This window comes from Oenanthe melanoleuca, chromosome 20 (assembly GCF_029582105.1).
Source record: "Oenanthe melanoleuca isolate GR-GAL-2019-014 chromosome 20, OMel1.0, whole genome shotgun sequence".
NCBI lineage: Eukaryota > Metazoa > Chordata > Aves > Passeriformes > Muscicapidae > Oenanthe > Oenanthe melanoleuca.
Window position 1 is genome coordinate 6,518,190 of NC_079353.1, and position 21,080 is coordinate 6,539,269.

Sequence of the window (21,080 nt, forward strand, 5' to 3'; positions counted from 1 at the left end):
TTAATAATCTCTGGAGATGGACCCTGTGTTTGGTATGTCCTGGTGAGTGCAGGGGAGAGCACTGGCTGTGTGTCCCACTGAGCCTGGGCAGCAGAGGCACTCAGAGCTCTGGGTTGATCTTCCCACAGTGTTGGAGCACAGCAGGGATGAGCTGTTCAGGATCCAGCCCTCAGGCATCCTCTCCAGCCCAGCTCTACTTTTTGGACGCTCCATGGGTTTCTCCTTGGGTTTGCTTTTGCTACCCAAGCCTAGCACTGGGGTGCTGCAGGAACCTGGCCAAAAGCCCAATGGGGTAATTAATCAGCAATTATTCTCATAATGCAACTGAGGGGTGGTGGGGTGGGAAGCAAAGTGGGGAGAAATCCCTGAGCTGCTCCTGGGATCATCAGGATCAGGACGTGGCTCATCCCCATGGTGGGAAGGAGTGGGGCATCTGTGCCTTGCTCTGCCCTCCCAAAACACCTTACAGCAGGGTGTGAAGCTGGAAGAAAAGATTTTCTCCCTGGTGCAACAAAATCTGAAGGGGTGAAGGGGCAGCAGCACCTGTTAAAGTTGCAAATATGCTGCACTTTTACCTGCAGGAAGTTGCTGCCCACTCTGCATTTGGGCACAGTGCTTCTTACCACCCTAGATCGAGCTTTTGGGGATGAGAATAAAACCCCAGAGGGATGAGACCACCCACAGCTGGTCACTCATCTCTCCTGGGTGCACAGTCATCCCATTTCTGGTTTGGGAATTCCCGAGCTCAGTTTGTGCGTGTGTGGCTGAGGAAAGCGAGGTGGGAGGGGATGCCGGGCACATCAACAGCCAGAATCGCTCACAAAGGTTTGAAAGTGAAAAAAAATCACTTGGTTGAGTGCAAAGACGAGCTCACCAAGGCAGATCCTGCCAGGGACTTTGGTCCAGCCCAAAGCCCAGCAGGAGCAGCCCAGCCCGCAGCCGGGTCACTGCGGCCCCTTGCTCACACAAAGCCGCCTCTGTGTCCCCAGGGAGAGCACAGGCAGCAGCAGCTTCTCCCGGGACAATGGGAAAACAAACCCCAGGGCTCTCCCCAGGCTGGGAATTCGTGTTTTTAAATATCACATAGCACTGCAAGAATGCATCTACAGGGCAGGATCAGCCCGGGGCTCATCCCAAGCACTGTTCCCTGCTGCCTGCCAGCAGCGATAGGAGAAGGGGAAATGGCTTCAAACTAAAGGAGGAGAGATTTAGGTTAAATATGAGGAAAACATTTTTACAGCAGGGCTGGTAAAACGTTGGCTAAGGAAGCTGCAGGTGCCCCATCCCTGCAAGTGTTCAGGGTTAGGCTGGATAGGGTTTGGATCTGCCTGGTCTAGTGGAAGGTGTCCCTGCAGAAGCCAGAAGGTTGGAATGAGATGGAATGGACTTTAAAGATTCATTTCAACCCAAACTATTCCATGATTCTATGAAAATCCCTGTTGCAAAACACCTGTCTGCAAGCCCTGAGCAGAAATCCATCCCCTTCCTGTGTGCCAGTGCCAGGCACAGGGACAGGACGCCCCAGAGGTGCCAGGAATACCTGGAGCAGTGTGAGCTCCTCAGCTGAGCTCTGAGAGGGCAAAGAGCCCAAACTCAGCCACTGAAGCCCCACATTTTCCCCCTCAGCCAGTGTGGTGCTTGCTGGATGCTGGTGCCATTGCTTTGCACTCCCAAATGGGATGATTACTTGGATTTCAGACGTGGAAGTGCAAGAGAAGACTAAAACAAGGGCTTATTTTTAATTCCTGTTGTCTCAGTTCTAAATTAACGCTTTTGGAGCCTGTTCTCACTTGATTATCACCTGATACCGTGAAATCCTCTGAAGACAGGATGTCCTACTTAACAAATCAACTCCGTATTAGGTAAATATACATTCTGAAGTTTTAATTAGTCCCATGCTATGATACAGAGGCGCCCTGAGGACTCATCTGCAGCATCTGCTCCCCTCTGCACCCCAAGCTGAGCTCTGGTGTGCAGTGGGAATTTTGCCAGAGCCGGCAGCAGCAGGTGCCAAGATCCCACAGCAGCTGGGAGGGAGCGAGGTGCCGTTGAGAGTCTCCTCCAAAGCTGTTGGTGGTCTCAATGACAATTAGCAGAGATTCCTAAAGGGTCTTCAACACAAGGCTTGTACCCTCAGCAATCCAGAGAGCAGAGCTGGCATCAGCCACAGGTTTGCTGGGAAGGATCCCCACGTGGGAGAGAGCTCAAGGGCACGGTGTCTTGCCAGCAGAATGCTAATGCTTCTGCCCAAATGGCATTCCTTAAAATTGTCTTTTCTTCTGAGGATGTCCAAAGTCAAGAGCTCTGGCAGATGGACCAATGTTTCCCAAGGTGCCTGGTAATTTGGGCTGCTGGGTGAGTTGGGGGAGCAGGGTCCCTGTCCAAAGGCAGCATGTCCATGGTCCTGCCCTCCAGCCACTGTTCCAGGTTCACCTCCAACAGCTGAGCCATCAGCAAACTTGCTGCCTCTGGTCATCATTGCCCTGGAGGAACAGACTTGGGTTTGGGGGATTTTCACTCTTTCCTAACACCCAACATAGTGTAAGCTCCAGCCATGGGCAGGGTAAGGAGTGAAAGTGAAGATGAAGGCAAAAATGAAGGTGAAGGTGATGATGAAGGCAAAGGCAAAGGTGAAGGTGATGATGAAATTAAAGGTGAGGTGGTGATGAAGGTAAAGGCCTGCAAAATCTCCCAAAACACCAGGTCTCCCTTTTGCTTCCCAATTCTGTTATTCCCCATCCTTTCTGCTCTCTCCATCTGTTCTGCACTCCCATCCATGGCTCCACCCTAAAAACCAATGTCACTTGCCCTCTCCGATTCCCCAAACCTCTCTTCTTCAGTAAGGGGTGACATTAAAATCATCTGATCTCTGCAGCATCAGGGTGACAACCCTTGGGTGACACCAGTTAATCCATCCCACCACCCCCACTGGGATCAGCACTCCCTGCATCCTAAGAGATGCAGCCAAAGGTGAGAGCAGAACACAGAGCACTGGGATGTCTGGGCAGTTTGAACTCTGGCATTCTCTAACTTCTGATTTTGCAGCTTGGCTGTGTAAGCAGCCAGCTCCCAGATCCCAGAGCAGCGTGCAGTGGCAATCAGAGCACAGCAAATCAATTCATGCCAGGCTGTACCTTGCAATGTAAATAATAAATCGGATTCAGTAGCAATTGAATGCAGCTCGGAGCCCTGAAATCAGGCTTGGGAAAATAAGAACTTGAAGCTGTTAAGATGCAGCAGAGTGGTGTATGGTCATTAGCTGTGAGATGCTGGAAAACTCTGCTTGGATAATGGTTTTCATTTGTGTCCATTCTGGGCTCTGGCACAAAAAATGCAGCACTGGGATGGTGGAAATGCCCAACCTGGGGAGAACCCTGGTGAGGATGGCTGGATCCATCCTGCTCGAGCTTCAGTTCCCTAATGGAGAGCAGATGGAGCTGGATGAAATTCTTTTGAGCCCCAAAAAATTACAACACATGTAAAAATAAAACCCTGTAATTAGTGGGAATTTCATCAGGTTTCAGTTTGGACAGAAAAAGCCAGAGACCAGCGTTCAGCTGCTGCAGAGTTGCAGCTGGACATGAGGCATTCTCAGCACAGGGTGGGCTGAGCTACTGCAAAACCTCCCCACCCCATCAAGTACCTGTGAACACCTTCTTAAAATAATTCTTCTTTTTTTTTTTTTTTTTTTTTTTTTTAATACAGAAAATAATTAAAATACTGTTCTTATGTTTTTTGACCTTGCTGGGCATTGATCAGGAACCTGGCAGAGGTGGCTCCTGCCGTCCTACCGTGTCCTTGCAGAGTGACATCATGTGTGTCTTCTCATTGGATTAAGTTGCAAATTCACAATTTCACTTGGGGAAACAATATTAAAAAGAAAAAAGCCAGCCCTCTGTTCTGAGGAAAAGGAGTCTCTCAAATAATTACGGGCTGCCTTGAAAATAACCGTGACGTGCCAAAATCCAATTAGAAATATATCTATATAAACCTCCAAATGGAAGAGCTTCCCTTGTTTCAACCCCTCTCTGCGTCCCAGAGAGCAGCAAAGAGGGAGCAATACCTTGGATGTCCTCTGCCAATAAATCATGAACCTTGGGAAGGTGCAGATGTCATGCTGTGAGTGACAAGAGGGTCACCTGCCCAGCCAGGGGCCAGAGGACTGCACAGGTACCTCCAGGGCTCTGTAAGCCAGAGCTTCGATGTGACCTGCAGCACCCCCGCCCTGCAGCACTGAGCTTTGGTTCTTTTATTATCAGCATGAAAATAAATTCTTTTCAGGCAGAGATTTTCATAACACTAAATATTTCCATGCCTGGTTGAGATAAGCACCATCCATCAACCCGCACCAGGCAGGAGGCTTCAGCACGAAGCTGTTTTCGATTCTATCTCCCTGCAAGTGCCTCAACAAATTCATTTTGAAGTCTTTGTGCAAAAAAATCGGAGGGTGGGGGGGAAGGGGGCTGGGATTTGGGAAAACCCTTCCATGATGTTTAGCTTGGCAGTGTGTGTTCCCAAGCCATGGGGATGCAGTGAGGGAGGGTCCCCAGTGCCCAGCTGCATTCATAACTCCCAGGCCCGTGGGTGGGTGCCATGGGGGCTCTGTGGGGGTGACAGCCCAAAAGGGCAGGATGTCCCAAGGCCACCGAAGCCACGTGCCCGGGCACTGAGGGATGTGTGATCCCGGTTCCTCCCCCTCTCTGGGTGCTCCCTTTTCCTGCTGACGAGCGGTTTTCATTAACAAGCAGACAAGCAAAGCACCAGAGAAATTAGCCACTTTTCTCCTTGGACAAATAACTTCCGTCTGAAGGCTTTTCATCTCCTCCCTCTCATCCTCGCGGGGCGCGGCGGGAGGAAAGCTGATGTTTAATTACTTCCTTTATTCTCTGAAAAACGAACGTGCTGAATCATCCCAGCCTGGCATCCTCTCCAGAGCCCGGTGTTGGGGAGGGATGGGACCCATGGGAACACTGGTGCTCTCCCTACACAAATCCATATGCATGTGGAGGGGAAGCCTGTTGGTCTAGAGCTCACCAGATCCACTGTCCTCACTTGTCCCCTTCCCACACCATCAATGCCTTGAGAAAAAGGAGTCCTGGCTTGTGCTTTGAGTGTCCCGAGCTGTGTCTCAGTCTAGGGCTTTCCCTCCCTGCTATTTAACTCTGTAAAGTCCTCAACCAGACATTAAAAGACCCAAAGTCAGACCAAAACTCAAGACAGAGTTGCTGAGGCTGTTTAAAGGATGCTCCACCATGGAAGGGATTGAGTGACGGCCCAAGAGTGGTGCTGGATGCTGTGATACCAAGGATGGCTGGAGCATGGTACAGGTGTAGGGACCACACCACTTCCCCAGCCCTCCCCACACAGTCCCAGGTTTAAGGTTTTTCTGAAAACCCTTTGGCATTTCAGATGGATGAGCAGTCTGAACTCCCCCAGGCATCCAAACCCACCACTGTATCCCCAGGCCATTGGGATGCTGGGCTGGCACCAGGCTTATTTGCAGATGAGGAGGAAACAAATTCCATTCCCTGGACACGTGAACCTTTTGCTGGAGAAGTGCAATTACTACCAGAAAAATCACAGAAAGCAAAGGCTGGGAACAGAGCAGCACTTATTTTTAATAACAGCTTGGTGTAATCTGCACACATTTCTCAAGCAACATCAGCCTTTTCCTGCCAAGGCCCCCCTTTAACCATATTTCCCATGGAAAATTTCTGCCATGGCTCAAAACTCTGTGTGTAGACAAAGGCTGAGGGAGAAATGGGAAATTCAAAGGGATGGAGAACACGTTCTTTCTCTATCTGCCTGTAACAGGCAACATTGCCCTGCCCGCTCTCTTGAAGCAGGAAGAAGAATGTCAACTCCCCCCAGGAATTCTCGAGGGATTTTTTACTAATAGACTCTTTGCAGTCTCCATACAGGGTTTGGGGTCTGATGTCCCCACTACTCAAATGGTTTGTGACTCGCTGTCCCCACTCCCTGTCTGGCAGCACGGTTGGCTCACTGAATGTGTCAGCCCTGGCCAGCTCCCAGCACAGAGCTGAGCCAGCATCCAGCCTTGTCAGGGGCTTGAGCCTCATCCAGAGCAGCTCCTGATTGAGCATCCAAAATTTTGGAAAGCTCCTATTGATTTGGGGAGCTGAATTTAGTTTTGGCAAGTGCTTCACTCTCACACACACAGCTGCACAGCCTGAATCCAAGAGGGTTTTATGCTGTAGCTATGCAAGGCTGATGAACAGCCACACAAACCCTGCACGAGGCTGTGCAAGGTCACTGCCACCTGCTGCACCTTCCCAGCCCATAGGCCGGTGATCATCACATAATGTGCCTAAGCTGGGTGTTGTTCCTCTTAAAACAAGGGTGAAGGTGCTGCTCTGTGCTGCAGTGGGTCTGTGACAGGGAACTCTTGCAAAGGTGGAGTTTCACAGCACAGGCATCTGCTTGTCCTTGTCCTGGGCAGCCAGAAGTGTCCCCAGCCTTTTCCCAGCCTGGTGAAGGATGAACACAGGGTGCACATCCAGACCCTGCTGCCTTGGTGGCTGCAAGGGCTGGCAGTGACAGTCCCTGTCTGGGTCAGGTGTGACAGATGAATGCAGGCATCTACAAAAATATCTGTGGGATTGTCACCCCGGGGTAGTGACAGGTGCTGGTGACACTGTTCTGCCTGATGCTGGTGTGCCAGTGAGGTTTGGTGGGTACCCATTTATGCTGAGAGCTCATACAGCACCCACTGGGGTGAGCACCCTCCTCTGCCTTCCCCATCCAGGGAGCTGAAGGTCAGGGGTAGGAGAGACATTTGGGGTGGAGAGAACAACCAGGTGTTTTCCACTCTGTGCCCACTGCAAACATGACCAAAAACCTGTCCGTGGTGCCCACTGCACCTTGGTGTCCCCAAGGACCTGTTCCCCCAGCTGGAGAGAAACAGCGGGGATGATGCGCCGGGCAGGGACCGGGGGGTGATGCCCGCACCCCGGCGGTACCGGGGATGCTCGGGGCTCCCGGGGCGGGCGGCAGCGCGGGGCCGGCGGCGGGCGGAGCCCCCGGGGGTGGCGGCTGGCGGCGCCGCCCCCGGCGCGGACACCGGGGCGGGGCGGGCGGGAGCGCCCGGTGCCGGCGGCGGCGCGGGGGGCGCGGGGCTCCGTCCCCGCCCGAGCGCGGCGCCGCTGCCGGAGGATGAGCTGCGGCCGGCCCAAGGACATGGAAGGTACCGGGCGCGGGCGGGGGGGCTCAGGTGCGCGGCGGGCACGGAGCTGGCGATCCGCTCCATCCGAGGAGCTGCCCTCCACCTCTCTGCGATGCTGTCCCCTCCATCCTGGGGGGTCTGTTCGTCCTCCATCCCCCGGTGCTGCCCCCTCCGTGCCGGGGTCTGTTCTTCATCCCTCCCCCGGGGCTGTCCCCTCCGTTCTAGGGGTCTGCCTGCCCTCGATCCCTTGTGCTGTCCTCTCCATCCCGGCAGTCAGTCCCTCCACATTCCCCTTTTCTCCCCCATTCCCGGGAGAGTTTGTCCCCGTGCCCTACCCTTGGTATTGTGGTGTACCAATGAATTGGGGTGGAAAATCGGCTAGAGCAAAAGGATGCAGGTGTGAGGACAGGGCAGGCAGGCCTGGGAGTGCTGGAGTAGGGCAGGACCCCTGGGAAGAGCATGCCGAGGTGGAAGGGGGATCACTGCAGGCAGGGGTGTCCGTGTCTGTGGTTTCCCACCCCTGTCTCCTGCCAGGAGACCCTGCCCAGAGCCACCTGGAGTCCTATCTGCTGCCCCCACCCCACACTCACACACTGTCCAACCCTACAGAAGTCCTCTGGCATGGGGTGCTCAGGGACCTCCTGGCAGTACCCATGGGAGTCTCAGGAGCATAGATGTCCCAAAAGCATACACAATCCCCCAAATACTGTGTCCAGGGCACCCATCGTGCTGCACAGGGAGGACAGAAAGGACATCTTGCCTTTTCTTCCCTTCCTCCTCTGTCCTCGGGAGGCACCAGCAGTGGGCAGCCACCAGCCTGAGCTCCGTCCCTGTGCGGGGCTCCCATCTCGACTCTGCAAGCAGAGAATTCAGAAGGAAGCACTGGGGTGATGATCATCGCACCCAGGGCCTGTGCCAAGTGCACTCCAGGGGAATCTGGAGAGGCTGGAGAGGGTGTCAGTCCTCTTTGGGTCTGATTTAATCTTCCTCAGACCTTAGGGAATAGCTCAGGCAGAACCTGGACCATCCTATAGGCACAGCTTCAAAGATGGGATGTGTTGGGGGATCCCAGAGAGCATCACTAGAATGATCATCCCTGGAGGCTCCACCAGTGCAAGCAACAGCTCTGCCCTGCACTGGGGTGAAGTCACATGGAAGGGACAGAGGGGACCAGGGCAATGGCAATGCCAGCTGAGCTCATGCAGATGCCACTAAAAGCAGGATGAATTTTTCACAAAGCCACTCCTTGAATAGAGCAAATTCCCTGTCCTAAAAGTCCTCAGAGACTTCTGGTCCCATCCACCCTTCACCTGCCTGCAGGAACACAAGAGAGACGACCAGCTCCCCAATCCACCTCCAGTTATAAGCAAAGCCCTCGTTGTATTTGGTGCTAAATGTCTCTTTCCCTCCCAAATGCGGTGTGATGACCCACCCTTAAGGGTCGTCACACATGGGCAGCCAAGAAAACCAACCAAGTGATTTCATTCCCTGTGAAGCTTGTTTCAAGCTTCTCCCATTAATCCCGGGAAGCCTGTCTGACCTCGGGAAGCCTGACTGCCCCCACTGCATCTGCCTACAGACATAGACCCATCTGGAGGGCAGGTCTGTGGGACACCCACACGCACGATGGCATCAAAGACCCAGGGAGGTTCCTGAGGCCAAGCTGAGAAGTCGTGGCAGAGGACAGAGCAGGAGTCAGGCAGTCTTTGCTTTTGCTTTCAGGCATTTGGCTCCCCTCGCTGTGCCCCTGCCTGCTCCTCCTGCAGCTTGGCTGCCTGCCACCGTGTCCCCCGGACAGGTGCTGGTCACCTGCGAGCAGGAAGCACCCGCGGGAAGTCCCCTGGCAGCCGGGTTGCGGGTAGTGATCAGCCCGGACAAACTCGACACGTACATGGAAATGCTTTTACCGGGGAATGCTGCCACATCCTGCCCCGAGGTGCCCAGCCCTGGGAGGTTTCCCGTCCCTCTCCCCACCAGCAGCAGCTGCTGCTCTGAGCCTCTCCGGCGCTCACGTTTCACCAGCCATAAAAGTGTCTGGAGAGGGAACGGGAGCGGGAGCAGCGTTGTGCCTGGTGAGGGCAGGGAGCGGCGTGTGTCCCTGTCTCTGCTGCAGACCCTGTCCCCACTGCTGCTGGTCTCCCTGCGGGGATCCGGACCTGGCCTCCCCTCCTGCCTGGCTGGACAGATGCCCAAAATGGATCAAAGAGCCATGGAAACAAGCCGGCAGCGATTCCCCGGCGGCAAGCAGGCAGTGGGGCAGGCAGACGGGGCACAGGGACCCTAGACCAGCTGTCAGGGACTTGGAACGGTGGGGTCACAGTGCCTGTTTGGGGACCTGAGCTGAGCTCTCTCCGCTCCCCACTCTAGCTCGGGCTCAGCCAGAGTGGAGGCTCCTGATTCCCGTTTCAGGATTCAGCACAGCCCCTGCTCTGTGGGACCCCCACTTCTGGACCCCAGCACGACCACAGCCATGAGAGCTTTGGCCGGGAGCAGGTGCAGCCCACACCGCGCCCTGCAGCCCCTTCCTTCTAAGGCTGCTCATCACCGCGCTCCTTCTCCGCTTTTCCGCTGCCCGGTGACCCCGGCGTTGCCACACTCGTGCCATGACTCCGCTTGGCCCCGGGGCATTTTGGTGCGGTGGTGGGTGCGGTGTCCCCTGCAGCAGCCCCCCAGGCTTCCCGTCCATCCCAGTGCCAGCTGGCCCTGCCGCGGGATTAGGCGGGAGCACGAGAGGAAAGCAGCGAGCATCTCTCCGGATCAAACGCCCACGGGGCAGCGGGGAGGGGGTGCAATTCACCCCCCTGTGCGTGTGAGAGCGGCTCGGGGCCGCCCGGAGCTGGGACGAGCGTGCAGCCGGTGCTCAGCGGCAGTGGGAGGGAGGCGTTCGGGGGAATCAGTCAGGTGTGGAAGAGGTATGAGGGGAGGCAGGGATGGAGCCGCACTCGTGACAGCGGTGCCGAGCGCTCACGCGCGTCCCTCCTCCCGCCGAGATGCAGCAGGGCCGGCCATCCCTCTGCTGCGTCTCCACCATCCGCAGCTCGCAGGGACCACCCGAGCCAGGTGAGGGGTCTTCAGGGCATGGCCGGGGGGCTGTGGGGCCAGCGGGTCTAGGGGAGATACAGCATGTGCATTCCTGGCCGGAGGGCACAGCCTGCGGCTTAGCAGAGAGGGGCGGAGGGGATGGAGGGCGGCTGGTTGCTCCTGGGAATGCTGTGGCTACTGCCTGTGCAGAGCACGGAAAGGAGGAGAGGTTGGATGTCACCCCCATGTCCCTGCATGGAGCCAGCCCGGGCTGACACGGGGCTGTCCTGACACAGGGCTCCTCTGTCCCCATCCTTTCCTTGCTCCAAAATGCTCCAACGTGCCCTGCCCAGCACCCTCCCCACGGTCCCATGTCGAGTGCTGCCAGGTGACTGGAAAGTTGGGACCCAAGAGCTGGGCTGGGGGAGCTGAGACTGTGGAGGAGCTGCTGGAGCCAGGGCCTCTGGGCTGCAGGGCAGCCACTGCCTGCTCCAATGAGGAGCCATGCCACCAAAGCTCCTGGACCTGCCTTTCTTCCCAGTTCATTTTCCCCTTCAACTTCCACCCCTCTTTCCCATCTGCTCCCACTCCTGGTGTTGCCTCCAGCAGTGTTTGCTGCAGGAGCAGAGATGCCCACATCCTGCTGTGGAGGCCATAGCTCCCTATGGATATGGGTCCTTCCCTCCCTGCAGCAAATCCTGGGTAAGCCCTGGCACAGCTGAAGGACACAACCCTGGCACCAGCCCCTGCAGATCTGCCAGGTTCATATCTGCTGCAGCACTCAGTTGGGATGGGCAGTTTCCAGCCCGGAGGTATCCCAGCACAGCTACAGTGACCAGGGTGCCAGGGACAGGACAGTGGCATCTCAGACATCCTTGGCTGGAGGGAGCACAGCCCGCTCTGGTCCTCACCTGACAGGCTCAGGGTGTCTGAGACTGTTGGAAGTAATCAGAGACATCCCCATCTCCCAGGACAAGTGCAGAGACCACCCCTATCAGTCCTGCCTCTGCTCCCCACTGAGCCTCTCCACAGATCTCCCTCTACCTTGTTTTCTCTAAAATCACATCCCCAGCCATCAGACAGGTCCCCTTGTTTCAGTTTCTCCATGGCAATTCCTCCTGCTGGGTGTATTTAAGAAACAATACTCTGTGATCTAGGTATCCTGGGACAACTCTTTTCTCCTCTATTTTGACTTTTTTTGTCCAGTTGTTCTCCTATTGCATAAAGGTGTACTTGAGTGATCTCTTTCAAACCTCTTCCCTCTTAAAACCCACTAATTAGGAAAATGAGCTGCATCAGGATTTATCCAGCCCTCCTGCTCTCCCAGAGTGGTTTGTGCTGGAAGTGGGTCTCCTTTGGGTGCTGCTCTGCCCTTGGAGGTGGTTCATGACTTGCCTGGCTCCCTGTGGTGGGAGCAGGTGAGCTGGGGGATGCTCCAGTCGTTGCTTCCACGGATCAGAGCTGCTTATGTCAAGCTGTCTGGCTTTTATCCGGAGCAGACAGAGCGTGAGCCCCTAATACCCACTCACCCTCCTCCTATGGCAGCTGGGTCCCTTCAGCCCCCCTCAAAGGGAAGCTTTGCAACCCCAACACCCCCAGCTTGTTAAAACACCAGGAACTGGACTTCAATGATATTTGTGGGTCTCTTACAACTCAGGATATCCTATGATTCTATGAATAAGGGACAAAATGCTCTTGTTGTGGGTAAATGTCTCTTCGTGGGCATTGTTGAAGGGCTGGTGTGTGTTTGGCCATCACTGGAGTGCACAGTAGCTGTCCCCAGGCACCCATGGTCTGCGCTGGGGCACCAGCCTGCATTCCCTTCTCCACCAGGCTGCCCAGGGAGGGTTTCTCTGCACCCCTTCCCTCGGTGGTGGTGGTTTGCTGTCAGCCTGGGCCATGGGGAGCAGCTTCCCTGGGTCTCCTCCCGGTTCCTGTCCCGGCAGAGTGGCAGTGACAAGCAGGAGGTTCTCACCACGTGTCGGGGATCAGCTGCGGGTCCCGCGTCTGCTCGGCTGGCGGGTGTCAAAACAAACGGCGCTCGTGAGGGGTTTGTGTGGGCAAACATCTTGTGGGTGCCTGCTGGATCCCAGCGCCAGCTGGCGGCTCCTGGGCTGGTGGATTTTCTTCTTGGCAATGGGAAAGTAAGGCAGGAACGGGGAGGTTTTGGAGAGAGGGGCTCGCAGCCTGAGTTCAGCAGGTCCTGTGGGGTGGAAAAGGCACTTTTGGGTGCCCAGGCATGGGGAGGATGGGGCACCCTGGCCGTCTCTCATCCCCCTTCCCTCTGCAGCCGCCGCTGCCGCCTCTGCTCACTTCAGCTTCTGCCGCAGCCTCCTGGAGCACACGGTGTCGGCCGAAAACCTCAGCTACCGCCTGCAGCGCAACCCGGGCAGCAGCCTCACCTGGCACGACGGCCGCAGCCAGCGCCCCGACGGCGGCCACGCCGTCAAACTCCTGCGGCAGCCGGGCACCGAGGGCTCCCAGGTACCCAACCCCACCCCGGGCATGCAGGGGAACACGGCTCCTTCTGTCTGCCAGACCGTGGATCCCCTGCAGGAGCATCTCCTCTTCCCCTGCAGGATCAGACCTTCAGCTCTTGTTTTGCTGAAAGTCCTCGCTATTATTGGGCATTTAGTTATAGTAACAAATACATGTACATATAGAGTGTAAATGTTTCCATCAGGCTGTGCTGGAGTGAGCTGTCTGTGTCACCTCCCCTCTCTGCATCACCTGCCCTCCCATCTGGAGCTGGGATTTAATACCATTTTGTACTAAGTATGCCAGGACCAAATTCCTTATAAAGCCTTAAAATTGCTGAGCGCTTGTGTGTATCTCTTAGCCAGGTTTGGACCATTGTCTTCCTAAAATTTGAAACTTTATTGCACTGTGGATGTTGTGAGCCAAAAATTTCCATCCATTCACTACTGCACAGACACAGGAAGGAATATCATCCCTGCAGGTGGCTCCTGGTGCTTCCCAGCCCCTCCTTAACACCCTGGGAGTTGGGTTCAGACGTGGCCCATACAGACAGTGAATGCTGGAAGGAGAACAGGGCAAATCCAACTGCCTGGCTTCCAGCTGCCGGCATGAAGATGCTTTTGTATCACAGGGGCTGTCTGGTTCAGCTTCAGAAGGAAGCAGGGACCCCACATAGATGGCTATGGTCGTGATGCTCTCAGGAGCAGCAGCTCCAGGGGAGACAATGTCCCATGTGCTGGTGGCACTGTCCCATCACCTTCAGGTGACTGCATCATGGGGACACACCAGCCACCCTCCAGCTGCCAGCTTATCACGGCTCTCCCTCCTCCACCTCTATGTGCTGCCCAGAAGGATTTAGTGAAAGGTTCTTAACTTGCCGTAAGCAAAGAAAAATGCCAGAGCGAAGGGAGGTGATGCAAGTTGCTCCTTGCAGTGTCCAGGGATGGCTCCCACCCCCCAGTTCCTCCAGCCACCTCCTGCCTTCCTGCCAGAGCAGCCTCCCAGCCTTCCTGCCTGCTCTCCTCCACACCGGCGCTCGATATTCACGGCTGAGGGTTTATCAAAGAGACAGCGCGGCTCAGCCGGCTGGAAAACAAACCCATGATCCCTTCCGCCTCCCCTGCCCCTCTGGGGAGCGCCGGAGCTCACTCGGAGACCCTCCACGGGGAGTGGGGAATGCAGGCCGAGCAGGCAGCGCAGGGTTTGGGGATGCTGGGATGGTCCCCGGTGCAGGGCTGTGTGCGATGAGCGATGTGCGTGCAGCCGTGTGCGTGCCCAGGGAAATTGCCAGTTGTTTGTCACCTCTTCCCCCGTGCCTCGGAGGGTTAGTTGGATAATAGCTGTGGGAAGCTGGCGGTAAGCTCCCGGGAAGCTGGTTGTTATTTCCCCCAGCCTCTCCGCTCCTCATCATCACTCGTTAGTGAATGCAGAGCAAATCGCCGCCTCCTCCTCCCCGCGGCACGCTCTCCGGCGCGCTCAGCCGAGTGTGAAGGAGCCCGCAGCCGGCGTGGGCTGGGGCTGCTCCCGCAGGCAGGCGACTCCGGGGATGCGGCTGGTGGAGCCGGGAGGCTGCCGGGGTCTCCCCCAAAGGGGAGGATTTCGTTCGGAAACTGCATCCTGTGCATTGACTGTTGGATTTTCCATCTGCTTTGGAGACGGACTCCTTACTTATTAATGTACAGCCTCCCTACTTTGCCTTCTTCGCTCTTGCTTGAATGTTCCCAACGAGCTGTGCTTGAGGAACAATTCGTTTCCAAGCTCAAACGCTGCCCCGGGCACAAGCAGCAGCCCCACCAGGCTGGCCAGGCTCCATGGCAATGCCTGGCATGGGGCAGGGAGCACACCCCAGCCCAGCTGCCCTCCACTGCCTCCTGTGCAGCATCTCTCACGAATGTGTCATTAGTTTCAGTAACTGCGGGATGTCTGGAGTCCCTCTTACACTAATTATCCCTGCTCCTCTATTAGACATGCTTAATTAGCCAGCGTTCACACGCAGAGGTCGATGTTGGCACACCGCGAGCCACACGCTGTCAACCTTTCCCGTGCCCGTGTGTCGTGCATCAGCTGCTGTTCCTGCTCTGTCCCTGCCGTGTCCAGGGCGTGAGTGAGCCCTGGCAGTCCAGTCCCCTCCTGTTGTGGGAAGCAGGGATGCCTTTTCCACCCCAATTTTCCTGTGATCCAGCCCAGGACAGTCCCAGCAGCTTGGGCACAAGTGGATGCTTTGGAGCAGCAACCTTTGCTGGTGTTGCTCAAGGATGAAGTCTCAGCATCGCCAGCAGTGAAGAGCTCAGCAATCTCTCCTGGGTGCTGAAAGCAGGGAAAGGGAGACTCCTGCATCTTCCAGCCCTATTTCCCAGCTAGCCTGGAGGATTCTCTCGGAGAAGCAGGCTTGCTCCCCTCTGCAGTCACAGCTCAAGATGTGTGATTTGCTCTGTATGAGATAAGTCCAGGCTGCAACAACCTTACTGGTTCCTCTTATTTCAGAGGGATGCCAGAGGGTATGGAGCCAAAGTATGCCAGTGTCACCACAATCCTATGGAGCCAACCAGCATCCCCCCCATCCCCATGGACTGATTTTTGTTTTCCTCCTCACAGGTTTTAATCCCACTAATTCTCTCCCCTCCCACTCCCCTCAGGTCCGTGGCTGTGACCACTATGGCATCTACCACACCAGCCCCACGCTGGGCAGCCTGGTCAAGCCAGTGGTGCTGTGGACCCAGCAGGATGTGTGCAAATGGCTGAAGAAGCACTGCCCACACAACTATCTCATCTACGTTGAGGCGTTCTCCCACCATGCCATCACAGGTACAGAGTGTGCTCTGGGTTATTCCCCATTGGCACGGGCTCCTGGTGGACACTGAGGTTCAGAAGATGGACCTCAGATCGATGATTCCATTTCTGTCCCCTCTCCCCATGAAATGCAGCCAGGGTGAGAGCAGGGATCACAGTGACACTGACCCAGGCTGGGCAGGAGGCATCTGCCACCAGGGTGAGCTCCAGGACAGGCTGGAAGCTCTTTAAAATTATTACATTGGTTTATAAGATAGCATCTAATAACCTAGCTTAATATAATAAAAGTCATAATTTAGAAGTTTTTTAAATACTGACAATTTTTGCAGAAGAGAAAAATCTCTGCCCAGTTGGAGTCCAAGTTTCAAAGGTCTTTGTCCAGGTCCGAATCCAACTCCCAATCAAGTCCTTCAAGGAGACTCACCTCTAGGATCTGCTTCCTCCCCTTTTCTCCCTGGGGACAGTGGCTTTGACTTCTGTGTAGGAGCATCATTCCAGTCCAGCTTTAATATGTGCAAGGCCAGACTGAGCTCTGCCAGGGCCAGGGGATGGTGGCAGGGAAGTGAGGGCAGGAGCTGCCTGGGGGGGATGCAAAACCCTAATGCAAGCGCTCAGCCAGCCTTTGCTCAGGCAACAAAGGCAGCATTAGTGAGTGTACGCTGGCAAGCAAGAACAAAAGCTGGATTACAATCCCTCCTCTAAATAGCCCCAGACTGGAGGGAAGTGGTTCCGTGGGACCAGAGCACTAATGGGTTGTGATGGGCACCCCCATTCCCCCAAAACATCTCTTCCTGTGGGAGGTGGAGTGGAGAAATGGAAAGCTGCTGCCTGTGGGGATGGCTTACATGATTGCAGTCCTGGTACCTGTCACAGGCTGGGGACATGAGCTGCCACCCGGCGCTCTCTGAAACTCAGGACACGAACCAGAATGGTTTGGGTTGGAAGGACCTTAAAGCTTATCTCATTCCACCCCCTTGCTGTGGGCAGGGGCATCTCTTTCTCTAAGCCTTGTCCAGCCCGGTCTAGAACACTTCCAGGGATGGGGCAGCTTCTCTGGGTACCTGTGCCAGGGCCTCACTACCCTCACAGGGTTGAATTTCTTCCCAATATCCAGTTTAACTCTATCCTCTGCCAGTCATTCCCCCTCACCCTGTCACTCCACGCATGCTCCGGGCAGTGAGAGCACACTCCCTCCTCATTCCCCCATGCTGATGGGCACCCCTTGGTGCTGCCCTTTCCTGGGTCACCCCCCTGCAGGGGCTGGCCGGGCACCGAGCCGTTCCGTGTTTGCAGGCCGGGCGCTGCTGCGGCTGAACGGGGAGAAGCTGCAGCGCATGGGGATCGCGCTGGAGGCGCAGCGGCAGGAGGTGCTGCAGCAGGTGCTGCAGCTGCAGGTGCGCGAGGAGGTGCGGAACCTGCAGCTGCTCAGCCAAGGTAGGGCCAAAGGGCAGCTCCAAGGGGGCAGCCGGGCAGGGGGAGGCTGCAGGGCTGGGCTGTGGCACACAGGGAAGGGTTGTGGGGCTGTTTAGGGAGCACTGGGGTGAGTTGTGATGCACAGCCCAAAATCTGTCAGTGGCCTTCTGCGCAAAAGGGGAGAGATTGTCTGGGGCTGGCAGTGGGTGAGCTGCGACGTGCCACCCTGCAGGATGTTTATTCCTTCCTCTCCCACCTTGTTCCAGCTTCTTTTGGAAATGTCTCCTAGCTGATCCGTCTGTTTGGCAGATTGCACCAACACTGTGAACCGAGCTCCGCTGGGATGGGCTGTGCACCGCCGATACGAGACCTGAGCCACACGCTTGGAATAGGAAGAGACAGCTTCCCAGACACTCCAGGGCTCCTCTCCTGCTTCTTCCTTCTCTTTCTTTTAAAGGAATACATTCCTGTGCAGGGGTGGAAGGTTTCTTCCAGCAGACATGGCTCTTGGCTGGAGGAAAATCAGCAAACCAGCTGCTGGGACAGATGATGAACTTCCATCCACCTGAGCTTGATGTTTCACAGGGAAAGAGATGGAAAAAAGGAGATGGCAAAAGGCAGGGCTCAGCACTGTGGAGAAAGGGACTGTGGTTCCAGGGACAGCTCAGAGCCATGTGCAGGACACTGAAGCATTATGCACTTGGGCAACATCCCAGCACCCGGCAACTCATGTCCATGCCTCGGAGCTTATTTAGGGAGCTTTGGTTTCCTCATCAGACTGGGCTGCCTTCCAGCATCCGGGGAGGTGACGTTATCAGTAGCAAATAAGATGATAGAACCAGCCAAAAAATTCAAAGCTGGGCCAAGACCCCGGCACCCAGCTCCACTTGGTGAGTTAAAAAGGGAGCTGAGTCATCAGAGCTGGAAAATCTGGGAGTAAAAGCAGGGTGGATGCACCAGGAGAGTGCCTTGGCCTGGAGGAAGCTGTGCCAGGAGCTCATCCTTCATCTGCAGGCACACGGGGGAGCCCCTGAGGGGCTGGGGGAGCAGGCAGGGGTGCTGCTGGGTGCTGATAGATGCTGCCCAGCCTGGGGCTGGGGGATCACTGTGTGCCAGGTCCTCCCCTGCCCCCATCCCTGGTCCTGCCCTGCTCCATGCTCCCACCAGCTCTGCAGAGCTCTGCTCATCCAGGCATTGGCAGGTTCTTGTCCTGACCTCCTGCCCAAGGCTGGTGATGGTGCCACCAAAGCCAGGCACCTTCCTGATGACCTCCACATCATTAAGGTGAAAATGTTTGCTGTTACACCCCCACTTCCCAAATTCTCCCCTACAGAGCTACAGACTGTCTTTGTGGGCAGATAAGGAAAATCCATGTGTAAATCAGGATTTTTGGCCATGGTGGATGCTGACCTCCTCACATTCCACCTCAAGTGATGAGGGTAGGGCTGTGGGTCATGGGGGTCCAAAAACAGCAGCACCCCAAAACTCCTGGGGCATTGGGATGTGGAGGCAGGTCACGGTGCCCCCTGGCCAGGCACCCTCCTGCCAGCTTCTCTGCTGGTAATAAATGAGAGACTGTTATTTTAACTCATTGCTCTTCTGACTCTTCCCACACCTGAACCTGCCCTGTGAGTTTGGTTCCTCCAGTCCTTCCAGGGAATGCTCAGGAGATGTTTACAGCCCTAAATCCCCCCATGCTAGGCTGAGCATCTTCCCTGTCTGCCTGTGGGTCAGGGGTCTGTGACCCTCAACTCTGTCTGCAGGGAAGCAGCTCCAGGGTTTTGCTGTGTGTAGCCCCTGGCACCCCAGGACACAGGAATTAGAATTTCCTCCTGTTTCCATATTGACCTTTTCAAATATGCAGCAAAATTTGCCCTTCTCACCTCATTGGAGACACACGAGCTACAGAGCTGGGAGAATTTATTGAGTTTTAAGAAATGGAAAAAGAAGCCAAAAGGAAAAAGAAGGATAAAGCCCATCTTCCCCACGGAGGGGTTTGTTTCTGGTGGGAAGCCAGGGGGGCAGAGGGAGCAGTAGGGAGGCACAGGGAGCTGCAGGGTGATCAGGGGGCCAGAAGACCAAACAGCAGATCACAGCTGCAGGTGTCTGCACATCGTTAGAGGGAGACGCTGAGCTTCTCTCCAGAGCTTGGGAGCTGCACAGGAACAAACGTCTTCTCCAGGCTCCAGCTGGGCTCATGCAGTAAGCTGGTGGAGATTTGGCTTGGAATTCAGCTGGGGGGCACAGAGCAGTGCTGGGCTGCCCCAACCCTCTGGAAAAGGCAGGGTTCCCCCCAGATCTTGCCCCAAAGCCTGGCTGCCCCTTGCTGTGCTCCTGAGGATGCTCTGGCTCTCTCCAGCTCCTCAGCATGGGAGAAAGGAGGCACAGAAGAAAGCAGAAACCCGACCAATTGCACTCAGCCAGAGCCCCAGTCGTGGCCCCTGTTTGGGTGTCTTTCTGAGACCCACCAGCACAGGATGAGGTGGAGGAAAAAACAGGGTGGAAAAATATTCCCAGGGTTGGCAGGAGGATGCTGTCCTGCCCCAATCCCCTGCTCTGTGTCTTTGTCCTGATGAGGATGGTGATGGTGAGAGCAGAGCATCTTTCCAGGCTGGCTCTGGACTATGGCTCTGGTGGTGTCTAGTGCCACCTAATGCCCATGGTTTGTCCAAGGGGCATCCAGGACTCTGCCCAAGGCAGCAGGGATGCAGCCAGAGCAGCCCTGGCATGGTTTGACTTTGGCATTTCTGGGCATACAGCAAAATGCATCTGCATGGTGTGTTTGGGTGTGCTGGGGTGTGTCTGGGTGTGTCTGGCTGTGCTGGGGTGTGTTGGGGTGTGCTGGGATGTGTCTGGCTGTGTTTGTGTGTGCTGGGGTGTGCTGAGGGTGTCTGAGTGTGCTGGGGTGTGTTTGGATGGTGGATCCAAGCAAGGACAGTCTTCCTCACAGGCGAGAGCTTGGGGTGGTGAGTGTTGCACCAGAACCCTGGGAGCTGGAAGCAGACACTACTCAGGATCCTCTCGGACTGAGGCACAGCTTGGTCACTCCTCATCTTTTGCCGAGCAAGAAAAACACCTTCTACTTGTCCAGCACTTATCTGCCAGTGATATTCCAGGCACTGCCCCAAAACAAACAGTGCCGACAATGAAACACAGATGAATCAATTCATGCAATATTAAAACCAGACAACAATTAAAGCAAACAGAAAGCACCAGCAAGCATCAGTCAGTCCCCTGCAGCAGGCAGGAGGATTAAGGCAGCAGCACTGGGGCACAGGGGCAGGCAATGGCCACACAACTTCCACCTCTGAAAAATTTTTTGCCACTTTATTTGGTGGAAAGTTTTTGAATGAGAGAGCCAATGTGTCACTGGCACCAGGAGTTATGTTCAGCGTCTTCTTAGAAAGGAACAATGCAGCAATCCCTTCCCAGTGGCAAGGCAGTTTGCAGATTCCAGCAAGGTTTTCAAGCAGAAAATAAAAAAGCCAGCAGAGATGCCCATAGAAAATGCATGCAAATTTGTCTGAGTAATTACTGAGCCTGGCTTGATGATGTAAACACCTCCAGCTCTGAAGCACTGCTGATTATGGCTCTGATGCCAGGAGTGCTCCCCATTCCTCTGACCCTGAAATTCACGCTGGGTGCTGAAGGCAGCCTGTGCTGTCCCTGCTTGAGTGGGGTGGGAGGACACAGTGTGCTGGGCACAGGGGTAGCAGCACCTGCCACTGGCTCTGCTGAGCTGGAGCCCGTTTAAATTGGAATGCTGTCCCCAGTGGACTGCAAGCCCGATTTAATTAGGACCTTGTCATCCCATCAGGTGCACAGGGAGGATTACAAACCACCCCAAGTCACTGGATGGGAAGCTTGACATGAGCAACATGTGCTGGCATCCCCAGCACCACAGCAGCAGGGAGGAGGGTTTGTCACCCTCTGCTCTGCTCAGGAGGGACCCCACCTGCAGTGCTGCCTCAGGTTCTGGGGATCCCAGCATCAGAAGCTTGTGGAGCTGCTGGAGTGAGTTCAGAGTACAAACCCAAAGATGCTCCAAGGGCTGGAGCACTGCTGCAATGAAGACAGGCTGAAAATATGGGGTTGGTAAACCTGGAAAATAGAAGGTTCTGGTGAGATCTTAGAGCCACTTTCGGTGCCTAAAGGAGCTGAGTGACTTTGAACAAGAGCTTGAAGTTACAAGACA

The 21,080-nt window shown here is 55.5% G+C and overlaps 1 protein-coding gene across 4 annotated transcripts; it reads left to right on the forward strand.

Moving 5' to 3' along the window:
- The first annotated feature begins 7,112 nt into the window (after positions 1-7,112).
- Positions 7,113-18,817, forward strand: SAMD10 (sterile alpha motif domain containing 10). 4 transcript variants are annotated; one of them, XM_056507569.1, is made up of 5 exons: positions 7,113-7,204; positions 12,495-12,688; positions 15,319-15,487; positions 16,766-16,906; positions 17,195-18,817. In XM_056507569.1, exons 1-5 carry the CDS (start codon positions 7,174-7,176, stop codon positions 17,257-17,259), a joined length of 600 nt encoding a protein of 199 aa, XP_056363544.1. In that variant the 5' UTR covers positions 7,113-7,173; the 3' UTR covers positions 17,260-18,817. The 4 variants fall into 4 exon arrangements, with proteins under 4 accessions (XP_056363544.1, XP_056363546.1, XP_056363545.1 ...); XM_056507571.1 differs by having other exon boundaries at positions 7,116-7,204; positions 17,152-18,469; XM_056507570.1 differs by lacking the exon at positions 7,113-7,204 and adding an exon at positions 10,052-10,243 and having other exon boundaries at positions 17,152-18,475.
- The last annotated feature ends 2,263 nt before the right edge of the window (positions 18,818-21,080 follow it).